This window comes from Haplochromis burtoni, unplaced genomic scaffold (genome assembly GCF_018398535.1).
Source record: "Haplochromis burtoni strain Fernald_Lab_line unplaced genomic scaffold, NCSU_Asbu1 Contig_177, whole genome shotgun sequence".
Taxonomy (NCBI): Eukaryota; Metazoa; Chordata; class Actinopteri; order Cichliformes; family Cichlidae; genus Haplochromis; species Haplochromis burtoni.
The window spans coordinates 1,178,644-1,191,072 of NW_024582538.1; the positions used below are offsets into that span (position 1 = coordinate 1,178,644).

The 12,429-nt window shown below is 40.5% G+C and overlaps 1 protein-coding gene across 3 annotated transcripts; it reads right to left on the minus strand.

Moving 5' to 3' along the window:
• Nucleotides 1-3,652: 3,652 nt before the first annotated feature.
• LOC102311759 (ADP-ribosylation factor 3) lies at nucleotides 3,653-9,549 on the minus strand. Of its 3 annotated transcripts, none has more exons than XM_005943961.2 (5): nucleotides 8,772-8,946; nucleotides 6,960-7,206; nucleotides 6,765-6,875; nucleotides 6,540-6,664; nucleotides 3,653-5,813 (listed from the first exon to the last, which is right to left on the minus strand). In XM_005943961.2, the coding sequence occupies exons 2-5, from the start codon at nucleotides 7,105-7,107 to the stop codon at nucleotides 5,652-5,654; spliced, it is 546 nt and encodes a 181-aa protein (XP_005944023.1). In that variant the 5' UTR covers nucleotides 7,108-7,206; nucleotides 8,772-8,946; the 3' UTR covers nucleotides 3,653-5,651. The 3 variants fall into 3 exon arrangements, with proteins under 3 accessions (XP_005944023.1, XP_042081583.1, XP_042081584.1); XM_042225649.1 differs by lacking the exon at nucleotides 8,772-8,946 and adding an exon at nucleotides 8,713-8,733; XM_042225650.1 differs by lacking the exons at nucleotides 3,653-5,813; nucleotides 6,540-6,664 and adding an exon at nucleotides 9,479-9,549 and having other exon boundaries at nucleotides 6,751-6,875; nucleotides 8,772-8,914.
• Nucleotides 9,550-12,429: the final 2,880 nt, after the last annotated feature.

Sequence of the window (12,429 nt, forward strand, 5' to 3'; positions counted from 1 at the left end):
CTTTATTATTACAGTCAGCGCATGCAAGTCACTCCCTCCCATTATATTCCTTTGCTACAGAAAACAACAACAAACGCTTAGAATGACGTCTTCAGCTTTTTCTCTGCTTCTTTGCATGTTCCACATATGATCTGATGGCATGTTTCTTCCATCTGTTTTCTTGATAACAGGACTTTGACCTCCTCAAAGTCTGAAAATGTACGATTGCTTTTTTTTTTTTATTGCTGCATCATATCATTGCTCCTGCGTGATTTTACAGTTGTACTTGGGACTCCTTGCAAAGTTTGTTAAATGCTTGTATAACAAAGGCAGTTCTTGAATAGTTTCAGTACAGGGGAGTAAGTCAAACTGCATGTTTAAACCAAACTAATGTGAGGTATTGTAACAAAAAACAAAAACATATCTGTTGTCATCTTGTTTATCTTCACGCAAACACCGTGTACCAGTTACAGTGGATGAGCGAGCTGAACAGCTCTGTGGAAACTGGCTCTGCCTGAACCTCCAGTTCATGTCATGCACACACGGCCATACAAAATAACTTCAGTGGAAAACAAAGACTGACACACTGATTGCATAAATCTGATTGATGCAAGTTTGTTTTTTCTTCACATGTATAACCTCTCTTTCTCCCCCCTGCCTAAAGGTAAGAAGGAAACTCAAAAACAAATGGTTAATGTTTTACCAATGACAGGAATCATTATCAAAAGCATTTCCTTCTTCTCCTCACAGAAGCTGCCTGCTTAGGAACAGAAGTTCAGAGAAACATTAAAAGACTTTAACATCTTTAATGGAACCTGATGCGCAAATTAACACTCTACTCTCAGGCTGTTTTACCAAAGAAAAATCTCACAGAAAGCTACTGAAGTGTAACTGAAGTATGTTGGTGCTTCAGGGCAAAGCTGAGTAGTGAAAGTAAAAGGACTCGTTTTGCACCTGATGCAAACCTTGAAAAAGTGCATTAAACTGTTTTGTACACACCACTAAAACGTTCAGCTCCTAAATATGCACTTTTCCCATATGTCAATATTTGTCTTTATCTTCCTTTTGCTAAACTGTCAAATTCAATGAAACCTAGTCTGTTAAACATTTAAATCTCTTTACTCCCTCATGTGTCATGTGAAAAAGAAACGCTTCCCCGGACTCTTCTGTAGGAAATGGGAGCGATCAGACACTCTTGATTATTGGCCACTGTGATCACATCTTGTAAAAGCAGGAGGTTTGGCAGCAAATTCAACCCAAGGTCAGACTGTGCAATGTTCAGACAAGTCAAGTTGAGTCAGTTTACTTATAAGCACATTTAAACCAACATAGGTTGACCAGAGTGCTGTAAACCTATAAGGAAAAAACTAGAGCAGGAAAATACAGAAAAATAGAAGAAATACAACAAAAAGAAAAGTGTCAAAACGCAGTCACATTTAAATGGTCTCCTCCTGTGCTTTACTCTGCTTCCTTGATCAGCTGACCTTAAAGACCTATTCAGGAATATGCATAGTTAAAAGTTCAGAAAGGTAAGTGGGTGCAAGGAACCCAAGAGCCACGTCTCAAACTCTACAAGACTCAGCTAGCATGTTAGATATTAAAATTCATGAAACTACAGTTAGACACGGGCTGAGAGGTTGTTTGGAAAGGTTGCTAGGATAAAGAACATGGCAGCAGGGCTCGGATTAGCATCAAGTTGCATCTAAATAAACCACAAGACCTCTCAAACATCCCTTTGGAGTGAAGATGTTTGGGCATAATACACAGTGCTCTGTTTGGCAAAAACCACAGGATCAGCACAAGCGCCTCATACCAAGAGTCAAGCACAGTGGTGGAGGGGTGATGATTTGGGCTTGTTTTGCAGCCACAGGACTTGGACACTTTGCAGTCATTGAGTCCACCATGAACTCCCATGTGTACCAAAGTATTTTAGAGGCCAGTGAGACTGTCTAACATGTAAATCACACAACAGGACAATGATTGCAAGGACAGCAATAAATCTACAACAAAATGCCTGAAAATAAGGGAGCTGTGTGTTCTGGAGGAAGGCTCAGGATTTAAGTAGTCATCATCATGGGCTCATCCGATTAGAATGAAAATAAGCAGTCATCAATCATTCACAGGGTTCTCCTTTTATTCTCAAATCAGTAAAGGAAAGACACATGGACTGCCATCTCTGAAAGGAAATAAAATATGATTTAAGTAACTCAAAATAATACATAAACTCAGGAGACTCAAACAGAAACTCACCTCAGCTGCTGCCCCATGTGGGAGTGACGAAAGAGTGAGCTGTAGGTGACTGCAGTCCTTATATAACGAGTGACAGGTGAGTGCAATTAAGGGCAAGCACCACACCCAATCAAAGGTGAGGAAAAGAAACAAGGTGCATCTGGTCAAGTGAATGTGCTGAAAGGTGAGCCTTTACAACACTGTGCATAAATGAATGCCTGCAAACCTCAATGGACTGAAAATTTAAATTAAAAAAAAAAAAGAAGAAGAGTGGGCTGAAATTGCTCTACGACAAAACGAGACCCTGATTACAGAAAACAGTTACGTTGACTTATGGCTGCTGAAGGTGGCCCTACAAACGGTGGACTCATGAGGTGCACTTTGTTTTTGTACTTCCTTTTTCACATGACAGTATATTTCCCCTTTCACTGCAGATTTAGGAATTATTCCATATGTTTTGTGATGTATGAGTTATGCATATATATCTATTTCTGAGGAGTCCAGCTGCAGCACACTTAAGCGTTAATCTAAGTAGCTCTTGATGGCTCAAGCATGTGTTTAAAGAGTAGCAATAGTCTGATTTAGAGGAAATGAACGCACTTATGACGATCTCTATTTCTTTTGGATAAGATTGAACTGATCTTGCCTGAGATGAACAATTAAAATCATGTCAGCTACTGCATGTTGTTCAGCAGGGGTGTCTCAGAGGACAAATAAACCTTTCAATTTTTAATGGATTTGATTAATGCTTTGGGACCTCTTTGACCGAACAGATATCATTGTGGAACAGTGTCCTCTCCTGGTTGGAGCCTGTCACAGCAAGACATTTGTCACGTAGACATAGAGGCAGGTGTAACAGTGAAGTGTAATGAAGTGGAGGAGTTGAAATACCTGTGGTCAACAATCCAAGATAATGGACAGTGCACAAGACAGGTGAGTGCAGAATGAGAAGAGAGTGCCGGCAGGGTGGAGTAGGGTGGAGTAGGCTGGAGACGACTGTCAGGGGTGATTTGTGACAGAGGAATAGCAGCAAGAGAGGAAGTAGTTTACAAGGTGGTAGTGAGACCTGCTGCCATGTACGGTTTACAGACGGTGATACTGAGAAAAGGACTGAAAGCTGAGTTGAAGATGATAAGATTTTTACTAGGAGTGACCATAATGGACAGGATTGGAACATCAGAGGGACAGGTCAGGTTGAGCAGCTTGGAAACAAAGTCAGAGACGGGGATTGTGAATGTACTGGACAAAGCATGTTGACTATGAAGCTGCCAGAGAAAAAAAACAAAGACAGCTAAGATTCATGGATGTGCAGAAGAGTTGGTGTGACAAAGGAAAATGCCAGGGTGAAATGGTGCTGTGTAAGCAACCAAAACAAGAAGAAGAAGCTGTACGTATGTGGCAATGAAGCCTATTAGTTCCCGCTCCCAGCTGATGAGACAGATCATTCAGAAAATGGGTTTATTCGTAATACAGCAGAATTTTGGTTTCTTACATCACATACAGATGTCTCCATGCATTCAGCATTGAAACATGGTCTTCAACATTTTTTTTTAAAATCTACTTGTGTAACTATAACGGTACAGAATGAATCATCAGAATCTTTTATTTCTCTGCACTGATTGTTTCACAGACACAGTCTACATCAAAGTTCATTTAAACCCCAAAGAGAACTGAAGAAATCTACCACCAAATATGAATCAAGTATACGGGCAAAAATCAAAAGAACACATTATACGACGAAATCTTTGCCTTACCATAGTGAGCTGTGGTGCGAAACCTGCCGTTAGAGGGCAATAAGGAATAAATCATTCTTTACTGGTAAGTATGAAACCAAACTCTGTGAGAGGAAATCAATCGGAATATAAGGCCACAAAAACCAAAGGATCTAACTCATGGTTACAACAGATGCTGGATATATGCTGATAAGTTGGTAAGGCGGATGCACAGCATGTTGCACTGTGACTGGTATATGAGTGGCAGCAGTACCCATGTGTGGCACAAAGGAATCGTTTCATTGACAGGAGTCTGCGGATTCTGCTGGTATCAGTGGCGACGCCGCAATCCCGTCTGCTGTTTGGAAAGTTGGTGGTTTGTGAATTTCTGCAAACTACAACATCGACATACCAATCCGGTTACCCTGCTTCGTTTTGCATGACTTATGCAGATACATCACTGAAATGATGGCATGTCAGATAAACATCATTACAGCCACTTATAGATTCATCAACAATATTCACATTCAGTAATACGGAGTTATCAGTTACAGCATCGTCCCCCTCCCCATCCCCACCCCCCCGGTATGCAAATTAGACACAAAAAATTTAAAAATTAAAAAAAAAAAAAATCCACACAAGCAAGAGCAACCTGACGCAGTTCGAGTACTCGTATAGACAAGCAGCACAGGCCATCTGTGCTGAGTTAATGTGCTATATGCTGTTTTCACATCTAAAAAGACCATAAAGCTGACTAGTCGCTTTTTTTTTTTGGCTTTTTTTTGTTGTTGTTGTTCTGAGCAAATGTTGCCACCAACTGCACTAAAAGTGGTGATTTCGGATAGTTTTGCGCATCCTACTGTAAACGGCGCGAGAACACGATGAGGGGGGAAAACATACAAATAACATCTATGCGGTTCTCTGGATGGAGAAGTACCCAACAGTGGTGGCAGGATGCATGCAGGTGAGGCAACTGAGAAAGAGTGTTGTGCGTTTTAAAATATTTAAAAAGGGCGGCTTCGACGCTTCGGGTTGCCACACGGGGAGTAGAAACATGGCACAGATATCAAAAGACATCAGAGAGCTGCTTGGGATAATACTGTCTAGGCTGCGAAGTTCAAGTACACGCTCGCAAGTCAAAAGGAAAAGCAAAGCAATCATATTAATCATTGTGACATGAATCTGCCAGATGTGACTGTTCTCAAACATGGCTCTGGAACTCTGTAGGAAAAGACATAAAAAACAACAAAAACAAGAAAAAAAACAGGACGTGGAACAGTTCCTTTCATGGACCACTGACAACGGGAAAACATACATCAACAAAGTCAGATTGGACTCATTGCTGGAGTCCCATGTGACTCGACACAGCACCTAGAGACTAACATACAGTACATTATATACCTAAAGACGATTGGTGGACGAGAGGTGGACGGAGGAAAAGCAAGTGCCTGCTGTGATTGCTTATTGTTAGTGTGCATATGTGTGTGTCTCTGTGTGTGTGTCTGTGAGTGAGTGGTTAGATACGAACATGAGAATGTGTTTTTTTTATAACCACAGAAAACCAGAAGGACCAGACCAAAAATCTAAATCTGACACCCCGCCGCCCCCACCCAAGACCCAGAATCTTTTATCAATCAAAAACCTCGGTGCTCAACCCGCACCCTCATCCCTAAAAAGAAATAAAAAGTTGGTATGGGTGTGGTCGCTGGATGCTTTCTTCCAGTTTTCTTCTTACTTCTTGTTCTTGAGTTGATTGGCCAGCCAATCGAGGCCCTCGTAGAGGCCATCGCCGCTGGTGGCGCAGGTGGCCTGGATGTACCAGTTGCGATGACGCAGAGAGTGCAAGCCCAACTTGTCTGTGATCTCTGCGGCGTTCATGGCATTTGGTAAGTCCTGTCAAAGAGCAGACGGGTCAGTGAGGAGAGAAAATTGCGCTTTCCATCTCTGCGTGGATGAATTTTCACGTTTTATTTTGCATGTTTTATTTTGACTGGAGTATTATTATTACTACTTTGCAATACTCCAGTGTTTTCACAGGAGCTTTAGAGAGTAGTATTAGGGGTAGTTATTCTCTAAGTCTTCTTCTTTCATAGGAGTATTAGAGAGTAACTTTTCTGTAGTAGAGTCTAAGAGTAGTCCTGTGAAAACACAGGAATATTAGAGCTCTTTAAAAAAGCATAACAATAGTATTATAACATATAATAATAGTATTATTACAGAGTAACTAATCTCTAAACTGCTCTATAATATTCCTGCTTCATTAGAGAGTAGTCTTAAGACATTAGAGCTTAGAAAGTAACTGCTCCCTAATACTCCTGTGAAAACCTTTCTCGATGTGGAATATCACATGATGTTAATTATAAGTCTGCACCTAAATATCACTGACCTCACTAATGTGACTAGTAACATCTGTGATTACCCATTAGTTCATCTCACAATGACTGTTTTACTACCTTTTTACTACCCTGGTAATGATTACAACTCACACTATAATTTAATGCCACCTAATTTCCAGAACTGCTTTAAAATTACACAGATAAGGAAGCTGGTATTTGGGGGCTCACCCTCTGCTATGAGCCTGCTATGTGTATGAATATACATAACACTAGAGTCTCTTGCCTGTTTATTAGCAAACACGAGGAGCACGGCATCCCTCAGCTCGTCCTCAGCCAGCATCCTCATCAGCTCCTCTCGCGCTTCGTTCACACGCTCTCTGTCATTACTGTCCACCACAAAGATTAGACCTGCAGCGGCAAGAGTAAGAAACAAAATAAACCATTTGCATTAGAAGAAGAGAAATGCAAGCATTTATGTTGCTGTGACCCTCTGATTAGCTCCGCTCACCCTGCGTGTTTTGAAAGTAGTGTCTCCAGAGAGGACGGATCTTGTCCTGCCCACCCACGTCCCACACAGTGAAGCTGATGTTCTTGTATTCCACTGTCTCCACGTTGAACCCTGAAATAAGAGGTCACACAGTGCGTGAAGCAAAACATCATATCCACTGTTGGCTGATGCGAGTAGAAAGCTGCTTTCACATACCGATTGTTGGGATTGTGGTGACTATTTCCCCCAGTTTGAGCTTATAGAGGATCGTTGTTTTTCCAGCAGCATCAAGCCCCACCATCAAGATCCTCATCTCTTTCTTCCCTATGAGGCTCTTCAGCAAATTCCCAAAAATGTTCCCCATGATTCAGACGATGTTCCTAAACGTCAGTTTAAGTGTTTGAGGCCTTTCTGCAAAGTGTCAGTTGTCCAGCGGGGATTGATTTTTTTTTTTTTAGGAGGGCTGAAAAGAAACAGACATTGAGAAGCAATCATGCTGGTCTTAATTATTAACATGCTGGAATGAGACAGAATGATTAACGAGCCAAACTGTCAAGTCTGTTAAATTACAATCTAGTAAATACTCTGGCTCACTCCTCCTCTCACCTCTCAAACACTAAAATGACAAAATCAAGCCAGAGAAATCTCACTTCTACATGCACGCAGCAAGACAGGTGCAAAGCTGTGTTACTCGCCCACAGTCATTATCACAGAGCGGGTGATGGAGATGCCATGACTCCAGGCTTCAGCACAATCTGTTCAGACCCTTTCTGATGCTTTTTTCTCCTTCAAATGTTAGCCTGTAATGGTGCCAAGCCCTTAAAGCACATGAAAAATGTCCTATATTACAGAGCATGGCTTGAACACATCTATAACAAAGCCATCTGGTCATAACCAGGGACAAATGACTAAAATTCTCCCTTTAGATTACTTTTACACCGAGTCATATCAGACACAAATAATGATTTTTAAAAAAGTGCCCTAGTCTGGTGTAAAATCTGTACAGCACGAAGGGGAAAGGAGGGATAACCTCAGGGAAAGCAGCAAGAGGAAGGATATTTCTTTCAGGGTGGACACAGCAAGTAGAAATAGTCAAATGACAACTCAAGGGGCAAAAATAACTAAAAATACTCAACACAGGTGGGATTTCTTTTCTAAGGCTGCAAAATATGCTCTGCACACTCCACCACCTAAGTATTCAAGTAAGGTCACACAAGCCAAAGACGAACAAATCAAATGAAACTATAAAAGGTACTCAAACACTGTTGATTGTATGTTTATTTTTAATGTGGACAAGAGCTGCCCAATGCCTAGTTTTTAATATGTTGTAAGTGCAGTAATTAAACAGTCCTATGCTGACAGTTATTCAGAAAGCGAGTAAACAGGCTCAGTAAGGTGAAATTTAAGACTTGAAAATAAAAGTAAACGAGGACTTCCCGCAGCCCTGTCCATGGTGCTGAACACGATCGGCACCCTGCTGCTGTTTCTGACACCAGCTCCTCTCCTCATCCAGCTACCGCAGGTTCAAACACGGCATATTTCATTAAATGGTGATCTTAGGTGGGCGAAGGGCCGCGATGTGCCGGTCTGATAGAATTCATTCAGCTGCCAGTGACTCAGGTTAGCCCGGAATGCTACGTTAGGTAACCCTTACACGGGGCTCCTGTAAAATCTCTCGTCTTTACCCAAGCTTAGTTATCGCACAAAGTCGCGCCTTTCCCCCCGAATTATCGCTTCTATAATAACTCTATTTATCAGTCTAGTTTGCTTCAATCGCGGAATCGATTAGACGTGACCGTAGCTAGCGTGTTGATCCGCCCCATTCATCCATCCGTCCGCTCATCACCTCAGCGGGCATCCGGCTGCTAGCGAGCCGTCACTCGTTGGTACCCGGACCGAGTATCCGGGTAACAACGAGCTTAATACATCCCCCACCGGACAGACATCTGCTCCACTACAGTTTCATCACCTGCCGGGAACTACGTGGATTTTTGTCGTGCTGATGGTGGAGCCAGTATCCTCACTTACCTTAGCCGAGCAGTCCTCTACTATCAACGTCTCACGACACTTTCCGAGAGAAGCGACTCAGCAGCAAGCGGGATCTCGCGAGAGCAGGTGTCACTTCAACAGTACCAAAAGGTTGTAAAAACTCTTCTCTCTGTTTTTCTTTTCTTTTAAAAACAAAACCAGGTTGTCTGTAAGATTATTATAGTTAACTAAAACGTCACGTAAAAGAGCGAACCATGAATTTTAGTTAGTATTTTGGTTAACTGAAATAAAAACAGAAACTAGACTGAAACACAAAAAACGGGAACTCTGTGAAAGGATGCTGAGCAAGCTACTTAACACTAATAAACATTTAAAAATGTATAGGGAAGCTGTCCTTTATTTTACTCTTTAGCAAATGGGTTGTCTGAACCTTAATCATGAGGCTTTGAGATGTCTGAGATTCAACTCGATTCAGTAAATTCTTTAATGGGTTATCTATTCTAAACTAAATATCTGTTCAGTCTTTAATAATTAAAAAGGTTAAAACTAACACCAAAACTAATACAAACAGCTAAATGAGGAAGAGGTAAAGGAAGTAAAGAGGATTTTTTTTAAAAAGGAAGTGAGGAGTGAAAACAGATAGATACAGACTTTATTAACGCCACACTGAGGAAATTCACTTGTTACAACAGTACAAGGGTCAGAAAGAAAACGTGAATAAGATATATTTTAGAAACAATAAAAACCTTGGGTCTTGAGCATTATTCAGTGGGCTGTGGACAGCCAGGGTCTCCTGTGTGTCTCTCTGTCCACCTCTGGCTCTCGGTGGGAGGAGTTTTTGCAGTCTCTCACCCTCATTTTCAAGTATGTTTCATGGCAAGCACTCATTGACACTCCTCTTCTCTCTCTCTCTCTCTCTCTCACACACACACACACACTGTAACAGCATGCTGCTTAAGGAGCTGCTTGGAGCCTCCAGTCTTTTGCAGGCGGTGAAAAATAAAATAAGAATCCTTATTACACATAGCATTCTACCTTACCTCATGCTTGGTTGAGTTGGTTAAATGAGGTCACTCATTTAAATGAGCCAGTTTATGGGAAAACAACTGTATAGATATGCAGTGCTTTTAAATCAATGGGCAATCTTTTGGATCTTTGAAATCTTAAGTCATGTAAATAGTCTGAAACATGAATGAGACATATAAATTTACACTGCACACCATGGAAAAACAACCAGCTGCTCCATGTATGAAAAAGTCCAAAAATTGGGGTCCTTATTAGGATTGAATGCAAAATTCTGACATGTCAGAGCAGGAAAACTGCACTAACACCAACAGCAGTCACATTCAGTTTAGGTTTAACATTTTTAGGGTCTCAGTGTTGTTCCTCACTGAGGTAAAATATACAGAAAAGACGCTTCGTCAGTGTTATTAATTACACCTGTGCTCTTCATTTTATCACCAGTGCCTCGAGGGCCTATCAGCTGCCCAGTTTCTCAGACACCCACATCACAGTGTGCTGTAACACATGGGAATTTCTAAACATTTCCCAGATGCCACAAAACCCACCATTGCCCCAGTTCAGGGAATACTCTTTTAAAGTGGTTTAGTTTGTGGAGATCCTATTAAGCATAAATGCATTCAATTACATAAACTATGGATGTATAATCTTTAATGAAATAACAAATCTGTTTTTAACTCAATTAAAACAATCTTGATTGGGGTTAAGTAGATGTTCTCTTCTTACTATTTTAGTTTATCTTGCTTTTGCAAAGTACAATATGAAAACAAATCAGTTCCTGAACAGTAGAGTTAGAACGTTTTATTGTAGCATAAGAGGGCAATCTAGCACCTAGAGACAACAGGGAGTGGGGGAGGAGTGCAAGACTGACTGAAGGAGATCAGTAAAATATGCAGGGCAGAGACTATGAAGAGCTTTAAATGTTATCATGAGTATTTCATAGTTCATTTGTTGTGGTACAGGCAGCCAGTGTGGTTGATTAAGCAGATATGTGGCATTTTCTGCTGACTTTGGGAGTTCAATGATCAGTAGAATTCAATAAAAAGTTTGCATGAATAAGTTTATAGTATATTTATGGGCCTCCACCGTTGTGTTGTTGAGACCAGACTGAGTTCATGATGTTGGGACTGTCTGTTGCAGAACTCATGGTTGTTTTTCATGAAGACAACTTTTTACAACAGGCTGTGTGCTGAAAGTCATTGACATACTGTAGAAAGAATTTGTGACCAATCAGACTGCTCCCTGATGGTACTACATCACACATAGAAGTATTCTTGCTTATGACAACACTGAAATTGTGAATAATCTGTTGCATTACTCTAATGCACAAGCAAAAAATTAAACATATAATGTATCACATGCAATTGTTTTAATGGAGCTAGAGCATTTTTAGGACAGGTTCACACAACAGTCACAATAACAAGTGCTGAGAAAACAACTTCTTAAACCAGCTCAGCAGGTTCACCCAGAGACAACTAAAAGCTACAGATTTTTTACTAAGTGTTTTATCCTATTGTAAAGTGTCCTTGGGTGACTTGAAAGGCGCTCATAAATAAAATTTATTATTATTATTATTATTATTATTTACTTCAATTATTTTGAATGAGTCAATCACCATCAGCTTCAGCATGGGTGCAACTGTAAATGAAAGAAATCCAAGTGCCACTGTGCCCGACACAATGTTACATAAAACTTCTGTTATGTGCAAAATTACTTGGTTTTCAGGAAATGGTTGAAATTGTTTTTCAGAACTTAGTAACACTTGTGCAATACTTCCCTGCACAGATGGGGAACAAAGTAAAGCATTTGTTGCGTAACAGTAACATGGCAAATGATCATTCTGGACTGCATAAACGAGAGGAAGTAGTTTAGCATAAATCAACCTGATTTATCATGTAGATACGAACTGTACCACGACGCATAATGGCAAATCAGAATATTATCACCATCATTGTAGTTCAGTCAAATAATTAGATTTTGGTCTCTGGATATGACTAAGCCACATGGTGCTTCATCCCGGCATGCGGTGTTGGAAGAATCACATAGCAAGCATGACTATATGTTTGTTTTAGTTAACACCAGAGCTAAATACTATAATTAACTCCTCTGCACAAAAAACTATCCTTTGTCTAACACATGAGCATGTGGCACAAATACTGCAATCTGGGACAGTGTTCTTGCAGAGAACCTGAGTTAAATGTGTATAGACTGAAGGCCATTTCTTTAAAATTTGCTTTGAGAACTGGCAGCATTTAAGGAAGACATAAAAATACAAATGAAATGAAACACAACAGATTTGCGATACAAATAATCAATTTGGCATGCATGACTGTGACTATATGGGGTGGCACAGAGAGACTGACATAATTAAAATGTTGGATGTTTTGACCAGTTGTACCTGAATTTATACCATTTCACATTTTCTTTACGTTAAAGATGTCATTATGTCTCACAGCCCAGTACAGCATTTCTGGATATTTGTCTATTCATTCATTTGTATTTTACTGCACGTGATTTTCTGTCCCCTTTAAAGTTACAGTGTGTAAAATCTCACCAGTGGATGTCAGTAGACTGCAGTCAAATAATTTTGGTTTTCTTGCCCCTCCCACTTCAAGTGCATGATGGTAGCTACACTAGGTGCTGTACTACAAATAATTCTAGTGACTGTATATTGCCA

Coding starts and splice junctions, on each gene's coding strand:
- LOC102311759 (XM_005943961.2), bottom strand. CDS start 7,107: ATGGGGAACATTTTTGGGAATTTGCTGAAGAGCCTCATAGGGAAGAAA. Junction 6,876..6,959: donor CACCACAATCCCAACAATCG/GTATGTGAAAGC, acceptor CTCTTATTTCAG/GGTTCAACGTGGAGACAGTG. Junction 6,665..6,764: donor CTACTTTCAAAACACGCAGG/GTGAGCGGAGCT, acceptor TTGCCGCTGCAG/GTCTAATCTTTGTGGTGGAC.